Source organism: Fonsecaea erecta, assembly GCF_001651985.1.
Source record: "Fonsecaea erecta strain CBS 125763 chromosome Unknown Scaff12, whole genome shotgun sequence".
Classification (NCBI taxonomy): Eukaryota; Fungi; Ascomycota; class Eurotiomycetes; order Chaetothyriales; family Herpotrichiellaceae; genus Fonsecaea; species Fonsecaea erecta.
This window is the reverse complement of record NW_017387255.1, coordinates 677,304-700,344: the sequence shown is the minus strand read 5'-3', so window position 1 is coordinate 700,344 and position 23,041 is coordinate 677,304. Positions and strand designations below refer to the sequence as shown.

General features: G+C 54.3%; 9 protein-coding genes across 9 annotated transcripts; 2 read left to right on the top strand and 7 right to left on the bottom strand.

The window, feature by feature from the left end:
* Positions 1 to 614: 614 nt before the first annotated feature.
* Positions 615 to 2,705, top strand: AYL99_10822 (hypothetical protein; the record flags this gene model as incomplete). The annotated part of the gene is made up of 1 exon (XM_018842328.1): positions 615 to 2,705. The coding sequence occupies one exon, from the start codon at positions 615 to 617 to the stop codon at positions 2,703 to 2,705; it is 2,091 nt and encodes a 696-aa protein (XP_018688489.1).
* Positions 2,706 to 2,938: 233 nt separating this feature from the next.
* AYL99_10821 (hypothetical protein) lies at positions 2,939 to 3,455 on the bottom strand (the record flags this gene model as incomplete). The annotated part of the gene is made up of 2 exons (XM_018842327.1): positions 2,939 to 3,361; positions 3,420 to 3,455. The coding sequence occupies 2 exons, from the start codon at positions 3,453 to 3,455 to the stop codon at positions 2,939 to 2,941; spliced, it is 459 nt and encodes a 152-aa protein (XP_018688488.1).
* Positions 3,456 to 4,100: 645 nt separating this feature from the next.
* AYL99_10820 (hypothetical protein) lies at positions 4,101 to 4,613 on the top strand (the record flags this gene model as incomplete). Its single annotated transcript, XM_018842326.1, has 1 exon — positions 4,101 to 4,613. The coding sequence occupies one exon, from the start codon at positions 4,101 to 4,103 to the stop codon at positions 4,611 to 4,613; it is 513 nt and encodes a 170-aa protein (XP_018688487.1).
* A 1,811-nt stretch (positions 4,614 to 6,424) lies between these two features.
* Positions 6,425 to 9,954, bottom strand: AYL99_10819 (hypothetical protein; the record flags this gene model as incomplete). Its single annotated transcript, XM_018842325.1, has 2 exons — positions 6,425 to 9,746; positions 9,815 to 9,954. 2 exons carry the CDS (start codon positions 9,952 to 9,954, stop codon positions 6,425 to 6,427), a joined length of 3,462 nt encoding a protein of 1,153 aa, XP_018688486.1.
* Positions 9,955 to 10,662: 708 nt separating this feature from the next.
* AYL99_10818 (hypothetical protein) lies at positions 10,663 to 13,102 on the bottom strand (the record flags this gene model as incomplete). Its single annotated transcript, XM_018842324.1, has 2 exons — positions 10,663 to 11,298; positions 11,354 to 13,102. The coding sequence occupies 2 exons, from the start codon at positions 13,100 to 13,102 to the stop codon at positions 10,663 to 10,665; spliced, it is 2,385 nt and encodes a 794-aa protein (XP_018688485.1).
* Positions 13,103 to 13,592: 490 nt separating this feature from the next.
* On the bottom strand, positions 13,593 to 15,620 carry AYL99_10817 (hypothetical protein; the record flags this gene model as incomplete). Its single annotated transcript, XM_018842323.1, has 1 exon — positions 13,593 to 15,620. One exon carries the CDS (start codon positions 15,618 to 15,620, stop codon positions 13,593 to 13,595), a length of 2,028 nt encoding a protein of 675 aa, XP_018688484.1.
* A 1,587-nt stretch (positions 15,621 to 17,207) lies between these two features.
* On the bottom strand, positions 17,208 to 18,612 carry AYL99_10816 (hypothetical protein; the record flags this gene model as incomplete). Its single annotated transcript, XM_018842322.1, has 2 exons — positions 17,208 to 18,270; positions 18,362 to 18,612. The coding sequence occupies 2 exons, from the start codon at positions 18,610 to 18,612 to the stop codon at positions 17,208 to 17,210; spliced, it is 1,314 nt and encodes a 437-aa protein (XP_018688483.1).
* A 465-nt stretch (positions 18,613 to 19,077) lies between these two features.
* Positions 19,078 to 20,776, bottom strand: AYL99_10815 (hypothetical protein; the record flags this gene model as incomplete). The annotated part of the gene is made up of 3 exons (XM_018842321.1): positions 19,078 to 19,601; positions 19,656 to 19,944; positions 19,994 to 20,776. 3 exons carry the CDS (start codon positions 20,774 to 20,776, stop codon positions 19,078 to 19,080), a joined length of 1,596 nt encoding a protein of 531 aa, XP_018688482.1.
* Positions 20,777 to 21,679: 903 nt separating this feature from the next.
* On the bottom strand, positions 21,680 to 22,921 carry AYL99_10814 (aryl-alcohol dehydrogenase; the record flags this gene model as incomplete). Its single annotated transcript, XM_018842320.1, has 3 exons — positions 21,680 to 21,826; positions 21,885 to 22,681; positions 22,732 to 22,921. The coding sequence occupies 3 exons, from the start codon at positions 22,919 to 22,921 to the stop codon at positions 21,680 to 21,682; spliced, it is 1,134 nt and encodes a 377-aa protein (XP_018688481.1).
* Between the last annotated feature and the right edge of the window lie 120 nt (positions 22,922 to 23,041).

The window sequence follows — 23,041 nt, the reverse complement described above, 5'->3', positions numbered from 1 at the left end:
TGACCTAGATTCAGCCAGCCTGGGAGGACAGTCATCACTTGTGTATGACTTGTTCACTTGAGAAGCCTCCATGCCATCCTTGCATCTGTACAATGTCGTGGTCATTTGGCCATAGCAGCCTGGCACTTGGTCTCTGAATCAACAATAAACGGTGTGCAAATTGAGGATTTTCTCGGATCGTACGAGAATAGTAGGTAATAAATAGTATGGTTGGGGCCCGTTAGAGCTTGGCACCCAATGGTGAGTGTCTGATTGCGCACGGCTTCATTTCGTACAGGATCTACATACTGTACATATCTCGGTAGATAGGCGAGCCTAGGATCTACTGTTAAGGAACCCCCCTTGACGAGTGAGGCTCACCAGGCTGCATACTGCTTGTCTCCAGGTATCCTCTAGGCGACGACCGACCCACGGCTCGGTGTCCTCCCCCACCGAATCCCCCCCAAAACCCCCTAAACGCACCCACCCACCTACTTGTCTTCCACCTACAATAATATCTTTATTTCTTGCTTGCTCCGCTTTTCATCTTGTACGTTACGTTTCGCACAGCGCAGCAATCAACCTCACTTGTCCCTCCTCATAGTTGAACTGTTCTCATTGGCCCTTGTTACGAAATGCCGCCACGTCCAAGATACACCTGCACGGCATGCTCGCTGCGCCGGCAGAAATGCGACCGGCAGCTGCCCTGTGAACGCTGCGTCAAACGAGGCGAGCCTGACCGGTGCACTCGTCAGTGGCCCGACGACAAGTACGATCCATCCGTCCATCGGGTTTACCCACGAGCACGATCACGGGCTTATAAGAAGCGGAGGAGCACAGGACATGCTTCCGCCCTTCCTCCATCTTCCGTGACTGACGAACCCGATTCTGCTCCCCTCGAAGGCATAGAAACGGCTGCGGCAGAGCGAGAACCGGAACCAGAATCGGAACCAGACCGTGCGGGCATCGGTTGGACAGGTTGGGACGGAGCGAACGGTTCACCTCGTCTGCAGTATTCCTTCCGGCCATATAGACCCAAAACCTTACGATGGCCTGTTGCTTCTCAAGATAGGGAACATGCCACCTCCCAAAGTCAATGGGTTTCGACGGCAAAAATCGGGTTCAGCTCGGCGGCCGACGCTCAGGAGGCATTCCTCCAAATGCTTCTTCCTGATATCGACATCATCTGGAAACTGGTCGACTACCACGAATTGTCCCTGCTCTGGTACCACGGATGTTATCACGGCCCAACATTACGGTGGGAGCTACACAGCCTTTTGAGCTCACAGGAACCATCCGACTCGCTTGTGATCAAAGGATTGGACCTTCAATGGCTAGCTTTGCTGTTCGCTATCATGGCCGGCAGCTTAACGTGTGCAACGTCGCTCCAACGTGAGCAATGGGGCTTCTCCAGAATGGAGGCGATCACGCTGAAAAGCCAGTGGTATCAAGCGACCATTACATGTTTAAATCAGGCCAAATATACCAGCAACCACAGTGTCTATTCGTTACACGCCATCACAACGCTCACCATGTCCGCCCATTGCAACGAGCGGCCTTCCGAACTGTCGGTCCTGTTAGGGAGTGCCCTCAAGATCGCCCAAAGTTTAGGGTTGGACCAGCTCTGCCGCAATCCGACATTGGAGCAGATTTTGCCGACAACGTCCGAAGAGAAACGACATGCCTTGTTGCGCATCGAGGTAGGTCGGAGACTATGGTCGCACCTATGCATCCAGGATTGGATGTCGTTGCCGTTCACCGAAAGCCACTGCATCAACCCGTTGCATTTCACCACCACCAAACCGTCCAGTCGCAGCCATTTGACCATGGATCCCATCCCGGCGACGTTTCCGACGTACATCAGTTATGGCAATTATCTGTTTGAGATTGCCAAACTCATGGTCGCCCACCACGAGGCCATGCTGCGGGCGACGACGCCCTTCACCAAATACGAACATGTTTTGGACTTTGACCAAAGGATGCGCACGCTGGCCACCCAAGGCATGCCCCGGTATTTCCATGTCGTCGAACCCATCGACCCGGCCTGGCCCGAGTGGGTACCCTGGGCCCGCCGCAGCTTGACCGTCTGCTTTGCCCACAAGATCATCATGATCCATCGACAATTCATTCGGCACAGCTTCACCAACCCGGCTTACTCCATCACCCGCGTGACGTGCGTTGCTGCGGCCAAAACAATACTGAACGAAGCAAAACAAACGGACGACAAGGACGGTCCCCTCATCTGGGTGGACAAGGCATTCTGCGTGGTGGCCGCAATCATCTTGTGTTTGGACATGTTTCAACGTCGATCGCCGTCAGACCCCGAATACCAAACCCACTTTGGTTTGGTGGAAGAATGCATCACCCTCTTGATGGGAGATGGCTACAGCATCGTCCACTCTGCCGGTATGAGGCTGTTGTGCGCCCTACTGAAGGAACTCGAACTGAAGCCATCAACCCCACTCTGGCCTCCGCGAATCGTCAAAATGTCCGACATTTTCAAAGGCATCGTCTGCGGCCGGGAATATCCGACGGTTGCGCGGGAAATGGACGCGCGAGACGATAGGATGCCAATCATGCCGGAAATTTTGCCGCCTCAAGCGGGCTTTTGCAATCGCTTCTTGCTGAAGGAGCTGCTTGAGCCTTTGGTTTTCGTCACCCGGCCTGCTACGGCAGAGATAGGTGCGGAAACATATGCTGACGGCGAGGGAACGCACTTTGTATAGCGTGTGGTGTTTGCTGAAATTGCTTTCTTTTCTATTGTAGCGTGAAGATGGCCATATCTGAGACATTCTGTAGGAGGAGTTGTCGTGCTTTTTTTTTGTGATATGATAAACAAGATCCATCTATATTCCATTCTCGACGATAGATTTAGTGGGCAGATTGGTGAACCAGAAGGTTGCTGCGAGTTCTCAATCTGACTTGGACCTGGCAAGTTCGAAGGAAGCCTCCTTTGTGGTCAGAAAGTAGCTGAATCCAGAACCGCTGACAGTTCCTCACTGGTCTGGAAGGCACCTTTCGACGAGCACTTCTCGATGATCGATCCGAGCCAAATATCCCGTGTGGTGGGAAGATGCTCCCGTCTCGGCCAAACTGCACCAGCTGGACCTGATGGGACATCCTTGAAGAGGTCGAAGTCGCACTTTTGACCGATGTCCGTGTACATGGAGTAGCCGTTGTCATCGGCCTGCTGCATGTCGCAGTCGCGGTCCAGGAGCGTCGATTCGATCAAGTCGGAGAACTTGACGACGGACGCGCCTTTGGCCACGAGGATGTTTCGAGCAGTGATATCGGCCGCGATCACGTACCGCTCGTGGATGGCAGTGAGGTCCGGGTAAGTTGACGGAGCCACGACAGCTGGAGCGATGTCTACACACAACCGCTATGTTGTTCAAGGTAGTCATGTTGGTTCCCATTCTCCATCCAGACCATATTGATACCGGGTCCGGAGAGGTCGAGGCATGGGACTGCTCCATTTTATCTGTCAAGACGGCGGTAGACCTCTTTTTCTCGCTCGATTATCGCATCCTCGTTGTCGTCTCGATCGCAGAGGGCAGCATTGTGGTGGAGGACAACGACTCCCAAGCCACCATTTCCAAGAATGCGGCAAGAAGCTCCACCAAGCTTTAACGCCATCGTATAGATGAATACATGAGGTATACAGGTGTTGTGCCCCTACCAGCTGGAGTGTGAGGTCTCTGTTTACCCCCAGCCCAGCCAGCCTTGTGGGAATGAATATCCGACGCCGCTTTTTGATTGGCTTGATTGAGAGCATGACTCGCGCAAAGCTAATAGGGCTAACAGTAGGGCGGCATCGATGTTAACCGGATTCGGCGTGAGCGGCCAGCAGTTTTTCCAGAAGTCGACATTGGCTTCCGCAACTGACTGCACTTTGTCGTCGGACATTTCATCCTCTCCTACGCTCCTTTTGTCTTCAGCGTTCTTGCTTTTAGTTCTAAGAGGACGACAACCGTATTACTGTGACACAGTCAACAGCAGCGAGCACACCTGGGCTGACGGACCGAGCACCGCCCTCATTTGTCTTCTCAATCTACAGAACATCCTCCTCCCGATTTTCCTCTACAGATCTGCAGCACAACAGCAACCCCTGCCTCCCAAAAATGTCCCTTGTCCACCTTGCAAACACCTGCTCTCACATGCAGAACGCCTCGCGCGCACGACTCGGTCTGACATCGATCCCAGACACCAAATTCCACCTGAAACTGATGCTCGCCCTCCAAAACTCGGGTTTCCTGTCGACCGTCGTGCGCGGCGGTCCCACGCCACCCCCGGCACACAACCTGCTCTCACATCCTTCCTCGTCTGATCCGGCACACCCGATCGAACCCGTCACGCGGCACAACGTGGCCTCGCGTCGCCTCTGGCTCGGCCTGAAATACTGGAACTCCGAACCGGTGATCGAGAAGATGGAGCTTGTCTCGAAGCCGACAAGGCGGATATGGATGGACGTGGCGGGCTTGCGGAGGCTCGTACTGGGCCAGAAGAGTGGCTATGTCAAGGGAATGACGCGGCCCGGGGAGTGCATGTATGTCAGTACGGACGTGGGGATTCTGGAGGCACGAGAGTGTGTGGAGCGGAAGATTGGGGGGATGTTGGTCTGTCGAGTGCGGTAACCAAGGAGGAAAAACCAAAAGGTGTGGATTATGGGAAGGAAGAGATGGGCGCTGGAGATGGACACAATAGCTTGCTGGGACGAGGGCGGCGCGGAAATATCCAGACCAGAGAGCTCTTTCTCCCATATGCCAAGGGAAGCAACTGTGCCTTTGCCAAATTCAAAGGCACCCAGCCATCATTCTCACCCGGGTCTTTGAGCACACATGTTCAACATCGCGGCGGATGGCCGGAGGAGGGGATCCTGGGGAACATGGCATGCTCATCGGAGTTGCAGGCGTTCGACCTCGAACTTGACATGGTTGTGGAAGGAAGGAAGAGAACACTCTGAGCTTGGACAAGCATCAACGAGAACCAGGACAGGCAGGAAACAAGAACTGCGGTATTCTTTGACCTTCTCAGGAAGCGAGGGACCGAGAATCAACAATGACCGATCATGGGAAACCCTCATCCATCGTCCCTCAAACAAAAGCCCGACCAACACGACGAGGTTCACGAGTAGGAACAACCATGTATGTATATCGACTCAATCGAACCTCATCCGGAGCTCACCCGGTGACCGCCACCATTCGGACAGGGACACTGCGCGCCTCTCTCTCCTGGCTCTCTCCCCTCATGCTCATGCTCATGCTCACGCTCACGCTCACGCCTCTGGTCTGGCCTCCTTTTACAATCTTCTTACCAACCACACACACACAGACACCCACTCACCACTTCGCCCTCCGCACCACGCACCACGCCTTGTTCGCATATATACTACACAGATACCACACGCATGTCGCCCTCATGAAGCCTGCCTACCTACTCACCTAGTTAGTTACTGTCTGTCTGTCTGTCTGTACATACATACATACATACATCTCTGTATCAAAAGCACTCACAGTTGGCTCGCCTCCCCTCCCCTCCCCCACATATTTATTACTCTTCTCGCTTCGGGCGTCGGGAGGCAGGAGCATCGGATATCGACCTACCGAGCACATAGATGTTCGGATACATACACCACTGGGCTGGGCTGGGCTGGGCAGTAAATATACATATTTGTGTGTGTCTATATGCCCCAGAAGTTAGTTCCTTCTCTGCTCAACGTTGTGCCCCCGTCCCTCCCCTGCCTTTTTCTCCATGTATTCTATACTACAATACAGTCCAGTCCAGTCCAGTCCAGTATGATCAATGCGCGTGAGGTTCTATTGTCCGTTGGGACAGGCAAGGTACCGAGTCCAGGGACAAGGACACGTAGAGTAGAGTAGAGTATCGTGCTCCTGCTATCGCTCCTGCTACTGCTACTGCTACAAGAAGGAAAGGGAAGGGAAGGGAAGGGGAAATATGAACTACTTGTAACTCTCATCGGTGACCATTGGTACTGGTGTTGGTATTGGTACCGATCGGTGGGTAGTTTTTCTTCTTTTGCGATTTGCGATTTACGATTGTTGTGGTACAGCGACAAAAGCAGGATGAATACGAGGTAATTACTCGGTACATCTCTCTGTGACGAATACATACTTAAGTGCTCTCTCTCTCTCTCTCTCTCTCACACACACACACACACACAGCCCCCTTTCCCTGGAGGATGCTGTTGTTGTTGGTGCTTTGCTGTTCACCACTTCCTACCGCTGTAGCTGAAGTTGTGTTGGTGCAACGCATATAAGACAAGACGAGTTTGCCCTTTCTGTCCCTTTCTGTCCCTTTTGTCTTCGAGCTCCGAGGATAATGGAAGAAGAAAAAAATAAAGGAGCTCCAACCTGGTTGGTCCCTAATTCCTGGATGGTTGAAATTACAGCACAACCCCTCCCTCTATCGACAACGACTCGACTCCTTATTGTTCGTCCTCCCAATCAGTCTCATAGTCAAACGGCGCCGGTAGAGGTGCATCCTCCACACCCTCTTCATCCTCATCGATTGCTGTCAACACACCTGCCGCCGCCGCAGCACCAGCACCCACACTCGACGCTGCTGCGGCCTCCTGTCCCGTCCTCTGGCCAGCTGGCGTCTGGGGAAGCTGGACCCCTTCACCGAGAGTACGCCCTGGCTGTCTCGTGATGGGAGGTTCAACTTGGCTGACCTTCAAGAGAATCACTTCTTTGTCCTTCTCCGGCTCGGTATCAAGCACAACCATCACACCCCCGGTGGGCCGCTTGACAGGCTGATATCGCTGATCCGGGAAGGTCAGGTATTTCAACTGTGCGGGCAACACCCGGGACATGTTGCCGATATCATAGCCAATCTTCTCCTTTTCTGCTTTCTTCTTCCCCTCACCATGAGTCTCAGGCTCCTTTTTGTCCGCGTCTTCCTTGGATTTGTCTTTTTCTTTGCCTTCAGCCTCATTCTTAACGGCGGAAGTCGCCCCAACCTCATCAGTATCCATCTTGTCCCCTTTCTCAATCTTGGGCGTTACGGGCGTCACTGTATCGACATCCATGCTATCCCTTCGTTGTCGTCTTTCCTTCCTCGCCGCTCGTCTCTTGGCTTGTGCTGTGGTACTCAGCACGGCCGTTTTGACCTTCTCAGGCGCCTCATCAGTTTTGGATTGTTGTTCGGGAGGGTAGTCGAAGAGGCTGGGTCTGGTGTTGCAGTGAAAGTTGAAGACTGGAGCTTTCAAGTTTTGATCCACGGCAATGACCGCAGTTGGCGTCAACGACAGCGAGAAGAAATGTGCCAATGGAAACCAGTACCAATACTGGGTGAAGACCACGGCGCCAACAATTCCCATCATGTTCAAGTTACCCGTTTGAGTTTGGAGGCTGATGGTGCAGTTTCGCCCACCGGCATCGAGAATGCCCATGGCGATCGCACAGCCAAACTTGCACATTGCGTCCTCATGTCGGTCGCCAACAATCTTGAGCATCGCTTTGCGGATGCTGCCAACCTTGGGGTTAAGTGCGTCATTCTGCTGGATCAAAACCATGGCGAGGGCGATGAGGGCCCCCTGTCGTACGAAGTCAGTTGGATCCTTCAGCATCGGCTCAAGCAAGTCAATAGCTTCCGCAAGACCTGTGCCTGCACACGAGATACCCAGTGCCATGGCAGCGCCGTACCGGACGTGAGGGTTGTAGGACTCGGCGAGCAGCTCCACCATTCGAGGCACACTGCTGTACTTCCGGAACAGAATGAAGCCCAAGCTGAGGACGGCGATTCGTCGAACATCGTCGCTGACATCGCTGACAGCCACATGGAGCAGTTTTCGAACAGCCTTGTTGCTACCTGTGCCGACGTAGGCCATGGCAATGGTCAAGATGCCACCGTATCTCATGGTCGGATCGGTGTCGTTGAGCAGGCCCTGAATGAGCTCATCGGCGCCTTCTTGCCGGCCGTACATGATCAACGCCATGCCGACGGCGAGACCTCGCACAATTTTCTCGTGTTGGGTGTCGTGAGCGTGCTGAATCATATCTGACAAGACTTTGGTATTGCCCGAGCCCAGCATGACGAGGCCCATGGCCAAACCTACAGCCTCGCCATTGATGGCAGAATCGGCCCACAACACATTTCGCAGATCCTCGAAGATGCTTTCGTCGCCGGAAGCCATGCCTGCAACACCGAGACCGAGAGCGCCACCATGTTGCACAATCTCCTCAGAGGCCTCCTTGAACTTCGCTCGGATAAAGTTGACCGCATCTCCTTTGTGATTGGCACATAACAGTCCATAAGCATACAGCGAACCACCTTGGCTGTATGGGGAATCGTGAGCGGCGGTGCTTCCAGGAGGCTTGGGCAGGTATGGGCTCAGCAAACGAAACGCTTGGTTGATATTGCCTTGGTGGATAACACCAAAGACTGCCGTGGCGGTAAACTTTGACCAGTTGGTGGCCTTGCCCAGCCACTCCAAGTTGTTGCGGAAAAAGGTGTCGTTTGCAGTTTTGGCATGCATCAATCCAGCACAGAGAGTGACGGCGGTGTGATAAATGGAATAGCGGGCTTCGAGGCTATCTTTGATTTTATTCAGTATCGACAGATCGACCCTATTCGATTTGTGCAGGAATTCGATGTTCAGATGTATTGATGTGAGGCCATCCAAGATATTTCGGATGTTCTTGACTGCTTCTCGCTGCTCGGGTTTCGACAGCTTCGGCTCTTCAGGGGGAGCGGGTGCACCGGCAGAACTTTGCAGTTCTTGTTGCAACTGCTCTTCCGTGCGGGCCTGCGTATCGGTTTCCATCTTGTCACCATCTCGGGGCTCTGCTGGCTCTTCCTTGGGAAGCATTTCGGCGAGTTCTTCTCGGACCTTTCGGAGGAATTCCTGTGTGCTGTTGTCGTAGAGATCAAAGGAGATCTGGTATGCCACGGCGAGAGAGCGAGCGTCGCCCTTTTCGATCAATTGTCTCAGGATGTTGGATGCCATAGAGTGCTGGTCGAGGTAGACCACACATTTTGCGATGGCGAAGTAGTCGGGTGAGGGAATTTCGTTGAGCAGTTCCAAGATGACCTTGAGGATCTCATTCCGCAGGCCTCGTTCTTGGACCACGCTCATACAAATATCCAGCACGTATTCCATAAGCTCTTCGCCCTTCTTGGTGGCTTCGCCGTTTTCTTTTCGCTCGTCCTCAGCCGCTCGTTTGATTACGCGCCGCAAAATGTCCAGGTTGCGTCCTTCCAAAGCAATCCCCACGACCTGCCGGTATCTCTTTTCTCGGAAGCATTTCTCGAACAGAGACTCGATAACACGAGTAAGAGGTTTCTGAAGACCGCGCTCTTGGATAATCCGCTCAGGTGAGCCGATCTCGCCGAGCTCGACGCCGGCCTGAGTGGGATCGAAAGTTATCGTGTTCTGCCTGGACAAGAGGGACTTGGACGGAAGGACGGACTGGGAGAATGGCGTGACGGGGGATGTTAAGCTGGCGGACATGCTGGCGGCGCCGTCTCCTCCTTGACTGAACGCCGTGTCAAGTTGGGGCTGGCTGGCAGCGTTGGCGGCCGCGAGGGTCGGATCTCGACTGGCGGACAGAGCGATGAAGGTGTCTACACACTTGGAGATTATGGTATCTTCAAATTCACCAGGGTCGTCCAGTCTGAAGTACTTTCCGGCGCCGAGGGCAAAAGCCATGGACTCGTTATATTCTTGCAGGTGGTAATACACTTTGGATGCGACGATAGCGGCGAGCTCGCGCTCCGGAAAGGAATCATCCTCGTACAGTTCCTCGCTAAAAACCGCAAGATTAGCTTTTCTCTCACACTGATGAACAAGGGAGATTGTAGATCGCCGACATACATCTGGCCCACGGAGTCGGCGAGCTCGGTCCATAACAGATCAACCTGGCTGTCGAGCTGCTTGAGAGCAAAGCTTCTCAGCTCCGGATCAGGCTCTGACAGGAAGCCGACGAGACCAGCAGCAGACACCAAGCCAACCATGTTTGTGGAAGGACTTGTTGCTGAGCCCAGACAGAGACAAGATGTGGTGTCCGGACAACTGTTGATTTGGCGAGGGCGAAGGGGTAAAGGTCCGCAACACAACGGGAACGCGGAGTGGAGGAATCGAAGGAGTGAAGACGGGTCAGGGAGAAGAAAGTCTAGTGTACAGGAGCAGGAGATAAAAGAGAGATCAGACGACGATGGGTGGATGTTGAGCGAGAGCAAAGGGCAGGGAAAAGGATTCGCGCAGATGCAATTGACGTGTCTGCGCAGTTTGCATCACCCTTCTGCAGCCTGGAGTTTGGCTGAGCTTGTATTGCGCTTAGTCACTTCCAGATCACGTGCATTCCGTGGAAACAGTCCCACGCAAAGAGTTTGAGTACATCACGTGAGACCAAGGCAGGCTGGTCCTACGTAGGAAGATGACAGTGCGTGTGAGGCCAAAGCAGCTCTTGAAAGGCTCAAGCATAACACTTTTTATCCTAGATAGGCCTAGCAATTAGGATTGGGCGCCACTGGCTGCCTCCGACTACCTAGCCTCAGGACATACCAGGAGGAAACCATTCATGGCAGCAAGGCAACTACATAGGAATTGTGTACTTGGTATTACAAGGGTATCAAAAGGAGAAGGAAACCACCATGTTTCTCATGTCAACTCTCAGAATCCTCCGGAGCATGGAGCCAGCTTGGACTGTTTTGACCCCCTCCCTACCCTGACTTGGGCGGTCTTGGAAGAGTCCCTTTCCGACACAAGACCCTAACGTTATCAATGAAACCTTTCACTAGTTTCACATAGTTGTTAGGTCGCTGCGCATCGACACCGGCCAGCTCAATGCGGACCTGATCCATGTTAATCTCCACCTCCAACTCGTGCTCTTTCACAGCGGAGTCGGGATAGGTGACTTGAGTCAGGTCGATCTGGTAAGCCGAGTACCTATAGCTCATCCTGTCCTTCTTTCTGTCGCGACCGCCTTCGTTCACTTCAGTCAGCCAATTCGGATCTCCATCCCAGGGACTTTCAATCGAAATCGAGATACGGTAGTCGAAATCATACTCAGGGTTGTACACTTCCAGATCGGCAATCCGGGTTTTGATGATCTGTGCCTTGACGGTGTTCGTTTTCTCGTCGATCGTGCGCCGCACTCGTGGTGTGTGTCGAGTCTTCATCCATTTAACTATCGATGATGGCAGGTTTTTCAATCCCTCGTCTGTCAGTTCGTAGAATTCATCGTACTCGTAAGGATGAACGTAATCAACCCTCGGTGGCTCCCCGGTCCCCTCGGACGCGCGGTATGACTCGAAGACGAGCTCGTTGAGCATTTTGTTCATGGCCATGTGCTGAGCCTTGGTTCACCGTTAGTTACGGACAGTGCAGGAAAATAAGAATAGAAATACGCACCACATTCATCGAACTCTTGAAGCTCGTCCTTCCCCTAAAATTTTCTCTGTCGAACACCGTCTCCGTCTGCACAGGCAGATGCAGCCGAAAGCCCGCCTGCTCGTCAGAGATCATGCCAATTTTGGCTTCAATCTCAAAAAAGGCTCCGCCGGCGAGGTCCCCCGCGTTGCCGATAGTATCATAGATCCACTCACAGACATGGTGGGCAAGTTCATCATATGCTATTTCACCAGTGACCGAAGGCTCCCATAGAGGCTCGCTTGACGGTGTTACTGTGCGACGAAATTGCCCGTTGACAGCCTGTGAAGCCACGGATTCCTTCTTCGCGGGGACGACGTCGTATTTGGGCGTTCCAGGGGTCTTGGGTGTGACGGCCTGCCGTGGTGGACTCCAATTTGCCGGCGGACCAAATGTCAAAGGCAAGTTATGACGTGCGCTCCGGGCCCAGATGGGGATCTCTTCTCGCCGTGGTCTCTTCTTGGGGGGCAATGGCGTCGCCGCCACATCCGACAAATGACTCGCAGTGCGCTTCAACGAAGGCTGAGGTTGGGGAGGCACTGGAGGACTCTGTGTCGCGGGCAGAGATGAATGTGTCGGCTGAGGCGTTGAGTTGTAATGGTTCGGCGCACCTGGTCCAGGACTTGGGCGGGAAGAATCTTGATATGGTGGTGCGGGTCGGGGCTCGGTAGACGCGGAAAAGGACTTGGGCGTCGTCTCATGACTGTGATTCTCGACATTCCGATCCGGGGTGGTGTGAAATTGGGCATGTGGGATGGCCGCCCGGTTCGGATGCGCGTTGGGGTCGGCCATGAGCTCCTGGTAACGCCCAACACTCTGCTGACGACCCGGGGCAGGCTTGGGAATTGTCTTGGGGCTGACGCTCTCGATGCTCCGTTCGCGCTCCCGCAGGTCCCCAGAATAAGTCCTTTGTATGCTCCCACTGGCGCGTCTCGAATGTTCCGCTTGCGGATAAGCCTGGTTATATTCCCTGCTCTGCACTGAACCAACCGAGCCGACAGACGATCTTCTCACACTCTCGTGGCCATGGGACGTCGGACGATGGGGGTGAGGCGATGGGCGAGGGTAGGCAACGGGCGGACCGAGGGGGGTGACCGGTGGAGCGTGGAACTGCGCCTGGGGTGAAACGTGTCTCTGCTGTGCATGGGCAAGCCCGTTCGCAGAAATGTAGTCGTCTCTCATAGTGGGAGACGGGGCATTCAAGGAAGGATGTGCGCTGGAGTGATGATACGTGGTGGCAGAGGAAGGCGTAACGGTCTGATAGTGGTTGGCAGATCCTGGAGTCGGAGGGTAAGGCCCAGACGGTGACGGTGAAGGAACAAAGGGAGAGTGATACGGATGTGAAGGTGGAATGCCTTCACGCGGCGTGTGTATCTGTCCATGCGGTCCGGGACTCTGCGCATAAAAAGATTGCCCGGTTGCACCTGGCGTCGACCCCGAGGCAGAGGCCGAATGTTGTGGTTGTTGTTGTGGTGACTGGACAGCAAAATAGGAGCCGTTGGCAGAGGTGCGGTATTCATTTGAGGGCGGCGGCTGCGGCTGCGGCTGATGATACGAAGAGGCCGACGATGGCAATGGAGGGCGCTCGAGGGGAGGATGGGACTCGTACGACGGGGTGTGTTCGTAGGATGACTGTGGTGTGTGAAGTCGCGGCGGAGGGTGCGGTTGAGGTGGATGGTGGTGGTGGTGTCGCTGTGTCGAAGAATCGTTTAGCATCGACTTCAGATCCATGACTGCTCCCAATATTGCTTCTGGCGTGAAGCTGTGTAACAGCGCGTGGATTTGGCCATCAATTAATCAGTTGTCCATGGGTGGACTCGTCGTTTGTCGCTGGCGCAGGATGTGTGCAGTGCCAGCGGGTATGGAAGAGGGAGGTCAGGATTTCTGGCCTGTCTGCGGCGCGCGACTGGCCGCATGCCAATGCCACCTTCCAACAACTCTTGACTGTTCCTGGGTGAATCTCCGCAATGCTCCCAGCAATGACAACCACCCATCCGTTTCTCCTGCACAATTGTTACACACTGTTGAATGCAAGGTTGGGCCTGGGGTTTCACATGATTGATTTCTTATGCTATGCTATGCTTCGTCTCTAATCCTACAGGTCCTTCAAGCATACAACACCAAGGGGGTATCATGGTCGCAAAAATACATCGTCGATTTGACGCCATCCACCACCCACCATCCACCATCTAGCCGTGCCCATGTGGGACGTGTTTGCTCTCTAAAAGGGGGCTCTTCGCCTGCTAATGTTTGATATTTCCACAGGATGACCATCTGTTCCGGATTCATCAAGTGTGTTGGAGTTTGTGCGTGTCATGCCTAGACCTTCCACCAAAAGATCCGGATCGACGCCCACCTGAGGAGACAAATATGGCGTCGTGCGCGGCGTCGTGATGGAGAAATTTGGTCTCACCGAGATGTTCCCCAGGCTCACATTACGCCGGACTTTCAGAGGCTGTGGCAGCGCCAGTGCGTTGTCATTGCTCGTGGGCGAGTCGATGCTGAGGCTGCGCCTTCGCAAGAAAGACGGGCGAGCTGAACGACCACGGCCTGGCCGGCCTTTGCTACTGGATCTTCTCTGCTCGCGAGCGGCTCGGGCCTCGGGCCCAAAATTCACTCTATCCCGCAGAGTGTGGATGGCCTGGATCAGAGCCAGCTCGATCGCAACACAGTTCTTGATGCGGCACATGCGAGGCCACGTCGCACGTTCTCCAGCCACTGTCGCTTCTATCATAAACTCCGGGGTAGGATTCATCATCATGTTGAGGTACTCTGTTGGTTTGATCTCTGGCAAGACGTTGATGTCCCCGGTATATTGTTGGTTGAAGAGGGACGCCCATCTGTAAAACCCCTGAGGGAAACCCAGATCTGAGAGTTGCTGGGCGCGATGTATGATCTCCTCCCGGAGCAACTCCTTGGCTGCTTGAAGAGGATTCCGACCGGGGACAGACGCTCTGGGTTGTTTGCCGCGAAAGATCTCCTCTTGATCCAGAAAGACCCGGACATGTGGGTTGACTTGTGAGACAATGAAGAAATTGACGTTGAACATCTCGGAAAGTTTCCTCATGGGGATGTCGTGGTCCAGAGACCCATCCACAAACGTCTGCTGAGCATTTTGCATCCACAGCTTTTCCTCCTTGGTGATGGGGTCTTTCTCGTAGATGTTGGCAGGTGGGAAGACATTGGGCACGGCACAAGAGGCACAGACGGCAGACCAGATGAAAACGTCGGGAGCAGTCACGAAGTTCAAGAGTCGTGGCTCGGCGTTGCCCGCGCTGGACACACAGATGTTGAGGATTCGTCCCGTCTTGTAGCGTGCTTCTCGAAAGGTAATGTCGCCCAGCCATGACTTCATGACTCGCTTCAAGTTGTCCATTTCAAAGAAGGCCCCGGTTCGCAGAAAAGTGCGAATGCGTTGGACCAGCCAGCCCACCCTGCCAGTCCCCGGAGGATCAAAGACGGCCAGGTCAGAGAATGGGAAATGATCGAGCACTTCCGCCATGCGCTCATCATTGCTGCTGCCCACAATGCCGGCCACAATGCTCCCTGCTGAGGCGCCGGAGATGATCTCAGGTAATAACTCTGCTTCCCAGAGCGTCTTGACGACGCCAATATGCTTCATGCCCAACAGCGCTCCGCCCGAGAGAGTCAGTGCCGAACGCCCAAAGAACTTTAACGCGTCTTCTAACGATTGCTGGTGTTGTCGTATTTCTGCCGTGGGGATGTCACTGTGAATGCTGGTCTCGGTAAAGGTCTCGATGGTTTCTAAAACGGTGTTGATGTAGTCGTCTATCAGGGACTTGGTGCCGAACCAAGAATGCTTGTAGAGCCGCAACATGTTCATGCCACCCAGGTCACGACTGAGCCCCGTTCTCAGCAGGTGCTGCATGGCATTCAGGTCCTGGTCGGCCACGGCCTTCTTGAATCGGATGACTTGGCTCTCGATCACGTCGGGGTTGTAGCCGGGCTCAATGGACTCTTTCTCTTTCTTCCACACCTCGTGCCCTTGCAGATTGTCCAGGTCGATCGTGCAGGTCTCGTACTCGGCCAAACTGTCGGCTTCGTTCATCCGTCTCAACAGGGCTTGTTCATGTGTCTCGGGAGGTCTTCGGCTGTACCTGGCTATCTCTTCGGCCAATCTCTGCAGCCTCTTGCTCGGCGAGAGCAGCTTGACCGCGTCGGCGTACAGGCCGACACATGACCAGAAGATCGGAGTGCGTGTAGGGACGACGGAGAGGAGGATGGCCATGTCGACGGTGGTGAGATCGTGGCCATTTGACCACCGAGGGGCGTTGCTAGGTCAGAGCTCGAAGGAGGAAATATGAATGCAGTCTGCAGTCTAGGTGAGTGAATTCGGGTAAAAAGCAAACGACGGCGATGACAGGCCAGCAGGCGGAATGGTCGGTCCTACTCGATGGAATCAGAGGGAGGGCTGTGTCATCCAGGATGGAGGCGTGTGGCCACTTCCATATTGGGGAGCGGGCGGGCTGAAGAGACGGCCAAAACAAGGCATTTACGAGAGGAGCCCAACAACAGGGCTCAAGATTCAAGAGGTGGCAGATGATACGATGGATTGCGATTTCAGGCCCCGGCAGAAGACCGAAAGAAATGTCGGTAGCCGAGTGAGGTCAGGACTCAGGGAGCCAGACGACAGCGACAATCCACAGAAAAATGCGAGAAAGCGAATGACACGATGGCACAGGGGACAAAGAACGGAGTCGTGGCATCAATACTCCGTCAGGTACTCTAGATACAAACTATCCACGGTTCACGGTCCACGAGAGAGAGGGAGATGGCAGTGGTGGTTGGTCGGTGGGGCGAACCATGACATCGACAACCGCAGGCGAGGATGGAAACTCGCGGATGCTGTCCAGGTACTAACTGCTAAAACTGTATGGAGAGGTAATATGTATGCACCCAGTATGTACATTACTCGGTACAGCGAGCGTATCGTACGAGGGAGATTTACTCATCCATCGAAAGTGAAATTACATACTTCAACCCCATCTCATGATCCGTGACTCTCCCACCTTTTTTCTCCCCGTCATCCTCAATTTTCCCACATTCTCGTCAACTTCAACTTCCTGGGGAAGATCAAATGACCTGGAGAAACAGCTGGTCACGCCCTCATCCTTCAGCTCGCTGAGGTGTCATGCTTCTTTTTTGTTTGTCAAGTTGTGCGCGTGATGTACCCCCTGTCACCCTCGTCGAATGAGAAGGCTATGTGAGAGAAACTAGCATTGATCCCAGTTGCAAGTTGCAAGGCACCAAGCACGATCGCGATCACATGCAAATTCCCGCATCTTTGTCTTGGATGCTTTTGGGGTTCCTGACGAGCACAGCAGTCCCTGCGTTGGCACCTGGCACGCGTCCCCTGCCGTTCTCGGTCCTCTCGATTCTAGCCGTCACCGCCACCATGTCCCCTTCCGGCCAGTGTCCAAGCTCAAACAGCGGTCTGGTGTCCAGTGGCCCCCCTCACGCACCAGATGCACGGCATGAGGCTGGCTAGTGCTGCACGATCGGCTGCAACCGAACCGCACGACCACCTGAGAAAAGATGCGAACGAGCATGTGCTTCCAAACTGCACCGTCCACCGACTGCACATGCGTCTCGCAACAATCTGCCGGCTTTTCCCCAACTGCCGCACGGGCGCTTAGTTCGGGCCATCTTTGTCTGCCACTTGATAATAGGAAAAAGAGAAGTTCCAAGGATCTAGACTCCAAGCGGCCGTCTTTGATTGGAGGCCGAACTTCTCTCGACTGAGCCCCTCCGACGTCACCAGGAGAATTTCGAGATTACTCGGGCGCACCGTCCGTTCCCATTGATATGGTTCTCCTCATCCTGCTGCAAGGTCGGCAGCTGTGACTTCGGGGGCTCTTGGCCGCGGTCTCGGGGTACTTGTGGGGGTTTCGACGGTCTCCCCGGACCCGACCTGGTCTGAAGGGAGACCGAGTTGTGCCACGATCTCCAGGAATTCCGCGAGACCTTGGCGAAGTCGAACGATGCCCTCTGCTTCATGCCAGAAGTGGCCCGTGTCTGCACTGACCGTGACCAACCGCGAGCCCGGCTGCGATTGTAGATCTTGAGCCCACCGTTCCAACTTGGCCGCAGAGGTGAAGCCGTCGCGTGTCCCGTAGCAGCAACAACACGGACGCACCATCAGCTCGTGGAACTCTCTTTTTGGAGAAGAAGAGGGAATCTCGCGGTCCTTCCGAGTAAATCTCAACTTTGAGAACATCGTCGTGAACCCGGCCGCCATGGACAATATGGGGGATACGATGACATAGGCGACCTCTGGCTGTACCAGGGCAGACTCCACAGCTGCATCCTTCGTTGCCTGTGCACTCGGGCTGCTGGGCTGGGAGATGATCTTACGGCGAATCCTGTCCAAGCTCTGCCTGATCCTCTCCCCGTCCACGCTTCTCCCCGAGTTTTCTCGACTGACTCGTCGTCGACTGGCGGCGTCCGACTCGTAGCCCCCCATGATGACACCGGGACTGTGCTTCTTGCCCGGTTCTCCTACTGCGGCACTGCTGCCACGAACCCGCGGCGTCGTCAGCGTCGGCGACCCCGAATGCATGTCCAGGTAGGCTCGTGCGTATTGCGCCAGGTCCGTCGCTCGGCGTCTGATCTCGCTCTCTGCCGAACCAGGCGCTGGCGAGCGGAACAGATCAATGACGAGGTCCACCGCCGGCAGATGAGACGCGATCATCGCCCCGTACGAATACCCTCCCAGAATCAAAACCGGTGGTTTGTTAGCCGGAGGGGCGTCATTTTCGCCAGGCAGCCGTCGGAAAATGGCGTCGATGTAGCACACCATGAACCCGTAGACCGACACGTAGTCGGCCAGCTCTGGCTTGCCGGTCCACGACGTCCTCCCCGCCGATCCGGAAGCGCCTCTAAGTCACCACCACGTCAGTTCAGGAGCGCGAGAATATACATATGTGGATGGGCAGCGGCGTAACAGCAGGTCCGCTCCGCTCCGCGTACCTGAAGTTGAACGTCGTCAGAAAATAGCCGCCTTGGAGCAGGACGCCCCCAGCGAGCGCGACCACGGGGTCATCATAGCACCCGCCCAGCGGCGCGTAGGGGTGCGCAAAGACGGCGAACCCTCGCCCAAACACGCGCGAGCCCGAGCTCCTCTCCGGGCGTCGCGGGTAGTAGATCCGGCAGTCGAGCTCGACGTCGTCGTGGATGCTGGGGATAGTGAAGGAACAGTGTGGTGGTCGTGGAAGAGACATGGTCATGGTCGGTGAAAAATGGGATTCCGGCCTGCCTAATAGTCCCACGGTCCTAGGGGGCGCCAATTCAGTATTTGTGGGGAGATACAGGGAGTATACATGTATATGTGTATGTCCTCCAAATCTTGGCTCTATATCGGATTATATCTATCCATGGATAAATCGAGGTGCTCGAAATATTACTGGGATGGAAGTGAAGTCGGAGGCGCAGATGCTGCCAAGCCACATCATCACATCGTGTTCGATCGCTGTTGATGAGGCTGTGCAAACGTCCCTCCGTAAACACCACCACACAAATCTGCAGCGACAATACCACTATTAATCCATGTTGTTGTGCAAAACCAGCATATGTGGCGACGCATGCTCAGGGGATGGGTGGATGGGACAAAGTCGTGGATCAGGATTAATTAGACCTAGGATAGCGATCTAGAAACCCCCCCCCCTCCCCTCCTCTCGAGATTTCCGTTACAGCTCGTCCCTCTTTCTGACCTTCTTCTCATGCGTCGCATCCCACTCATCCAACCAGCCCGTCACTTGCCTCAGCTCCCATTCATGCGCCGCTTTGATGAAGTCCGGCTCCGCGCTGATGTTCAGGATCCCCGAGCTGTCCCAGTGGTGGCCGCCGCCGGTGATGAGCATCTGGTTCGCCCCGTACCGCGTGCTGGCGTTGCGGCCGTGGTAGCATACGTCCCGCCACACGTCGCTTCCACCGTCGATCAGCGCCAGTCTCGGCGCCGAGAGATTGAAGTCGCCGTAATGGTTGTACCACGTCAGGTTGGGGCCGTCCGGAGCCGGCACAGCTTGAGGCGACAGTGGACCCGGCGGGAATGCCCACGTGCACCATTGCTGGGTGTAGTCGAGGCCAATGACCCGGGAGAGAAGAGACGGTTTCCCGTACGGCTGCGGGAGTTGGTAGGCGCCTTGCTCTATACATGTACTGTAGAGATAGGAGCGAGAAGCTGAATTGGTCGGATCGGCGTAGAAAGTTGCTGCTCGAACGTCAGTCGTTGCTCAAGAAGAAAGACTTCGGTCTCTGAGCCTACCGTTTTGAGTGGAGAAGCATTCAGTCGTGTCAATCAGGTCTGGACTGTCACAGGTCGAGACAATCACTTCTTTGACATAGTTCGCATACGCTCCCAGTCCAGTCCAGGCCGAGCCATTGGTGTAGTTCGCCAACTGCGTGTCCACTGAGGTGATGCTTGCTGGGGCGTCCATGTTGGTGATGTTGTTGCAAAACAAGAAGAAGTCTGGGCTGTCATAGGCTGGATACCAGTTGAGCTCTTGCCAGGTGTTGGTAGGGTAATTCATCGGTCCGCCCAAGGGGAATGCAATCTGAGGGATTGAGTGGTGGTCCCGACGGAAAAGCAGGGGCTTCACTTACAGTCATTGCGAAATCTCTGAGATCACTCAAAGTTCCGAGTCCAAAGATATCCTTCAACTGCTGAATAGCTTTCGTGTTATTCTGTTGGATTAGGTAGTCCATTTTATCGATGATGTTGTTGATTCGGGAGATGCAATCCTGGGGCCCATTCTCCTGTATGGGATCATACCATTCAGGATATCCCAGAACGGCGTGGATCACGCCCGAAGCAGCAATGCCTCCCCAAAGAAGTCCTTCATACGCTACGAGAGAAAAGGCTGTCTGTGCACCGGCGAGACTGCCCCCATACAAGATCCACGGGTGGCCTGGAGCCGTGAGGTTGTTCCCACCGGTGACGTTAGGGAATGTAGCATGTTGAGCGAAATACGCATTGTCGGCAATAGTCTGCTCGGTGGTGAGGAATCGCAGATTGTCAGTTGTAGAATTCGGAAACGGATAGCTTTCACCATAGTATCTGTTCTCAAGGATGACACCTAATCCGCCCGTCGCATTCATCAAGATCTGGATGATCCCGGTCTGAAGATTCGAAAAGCGTGATGGTCCGCTGGTCTCGCCACTGATGTAGAGGAAGACCGGGCCTCCCGGCTTGTAGTACGTGTCGTCGAAATAGTACCTTTGCTTGAAAGTGGCATTTGTGTTGGGCGCATACCGAGAGCTGGTCTGGAAATGATCGATGGGCTGGTCGAAGTAGTTTGCGGTATAGGTTGTTGGCCTTCCATCCGTGCCCAGAGGGCCAACTTGAGCCGCAACGATGCCGATGCCGGCTGTGAGGGCCAGGAGCATGCTTTTGAAGGACCTCATCATGAATTTATGGACTCCAACGCAGCAAGAGCAGATCAAACAGACAGAGGGACAAGCTGGGGAGAGGTGAGCTTGAACATTGACGCTCAACCAAGCAGCTCGAGAAGGTTACCTTGGAGCTTGCCACAGTCGATGTCGTGCTACGCACGGATGCATGGTGGTACGTTACGTCAAGGGCCACTCACGTTGATTACAGCACCGAGTACGGAGTCCAGGAGCTCTGCGGAAGTATGCACGAGCTTGCCAGGAACTCTTTGGGACTGGGAGGAAGGAATAGTCACCAGTATCAGTGACGCTCAAGTGGTGTGATTGGCTTGACCAGGATCTCAACCAGGTTGTGGGATGTCGACATGGTCGATCTATCCCCCGACAGGCAGGTTAGAGCTTCTGCCAGGTTGCATTGTGGAGGGGCAACTTGATCCCATAGACAGTAATCCCTCACACGATAAGTCGGCAGCGTTTCCTTCGGAAGGTTCGGCACTGGCCGGCAACTGGTTTCAAGCATGATGCCGGACGAGCTTCCACGTTTTGTACCACGAACAAGTCAGTGTGAGGAGGGGCATTGATGGTGCCATGCATATCTGTAACTTGTATGTACTCGGTAAAGAGAAACTCAGGCACAAAGCCACAGCCTAGCTGTTCATGCCAAGGCAGTAAACCGCTTATAATTTCTCTGCACGGAACGACAAAGTATCACTTCTTCCACCCGATTGGCGTCTTGTGTCTTGGAATCTTGGACATCTCCAGCTATGGTAAGAATTAACTCGTATACACCTCGTATACAACTGGGGCGACAGCTATACAGATCCGATGCCAAGCATAGGGAGGAAACATCAAGTACCTTCGTCCTGGCACCTACTTTTCTCGTCTCTCAAGGTGGGACCATTAATCCCAGAGAAGAACTGGTTTTAGGACTTTGCCGTCAAGCATATCCTGGCACGCCTGGTTGATCTCCTCAGCCCTGTACGTTTTTTGCAGCTTTTGCAGAGGAAATTGGCCCCTTGCGTATAAGTCGGCAAGCCAGGGGATATACTGTATTGCAGAAGTCAGGACAAAGCAACTGGGAAAGGAAGGGCTCGACGACACGTACAGTCTTTGAAAAGGCATTCCCTTGATGGCATCCACTGTAAGTCTTACTTTTGATGATCATGCCAAAGACATCCACAGAAGCTTTGATTCCTGGTGGTGGACCGCCGACCGACACTGCTATGCCTCCCGGCCCAACCAAGGCTATCATCTCGTTGATGACAGCAAGCACGCCAGTACAATCGACGGCGGCGTCGAGGCCCTCGTTATTGGTGATCTCCATAATGGCCTCTCGAGCGGTTCCCTGTCTTGAGTTGATGACTCTGGTCGCGCCAAGCTCTTTCGCAAGTTCTAAACGTGAATCATTGATATCTATTGCGATGATTTCGAAAGCGGGTGCCGCGCTGGATGATGTCGCCAGATGAGATGCTGCCATGATAGCAGCACAGCCGACTGCCCCAACCCCAAAGATCGCAATGTGCCGGATATTCCTTTGCTGAGGGTCCACCACGTTATATACTGCCCCAGTTCCCGTCTGGAACCCGCAGCCAAGTGCACAGATGACTTTCAGCGGAAGGCTCTTGTCTACCTTCACGCACGACGCTTCCTGGACAATCGCGGGGCTGCAAAAAGACGATTGGCCAAAGAAACAGGTGCGTATTGTTTCCGAGTCTGAGGTGACGGTTTGAGATCCATCCGGCCGCGAGCCACCAAAGTTCATGCTCTCAGCATTGTCGCACTGGTATGGCTTTTCGCCTTTACAGCTTCTGCAGGTGCCGCAAGAGTTATACGACAGAACAACGTGGTCGCCTGGCTGGACGTCCTTCACTTCTGACCCGACCATACGGACCACACCTGCCCCTTTGCAATACTTCAGCATTTGTGTCTTCCGTGGACGACGTCGACAGTACCTTCGTGGCCAAGAATGCCGGGCAACCGCATTGGAAGTTTCCCCTGTTGGACTGCAATGTCGGTGTGGCAGATACCTGTGGCTTTGATATCAACCAAGACTTCATGTGGCCTTACTTCGTCAAGTTCCACAGATCGACACTCGAATGGCGCTCCCGGCTTGGGGGCGACGAAAGCAATTGCGGAAACCATGATTGAAGTGACAGAATATAGAATTCGTACAGTTGTGTCGCCTAGATCTTCACTCTGGGTGCTGCTGGGTGTCTTCTGGGGAAACGATATATCTATAGAAGCCACATTATACTCTTCTCC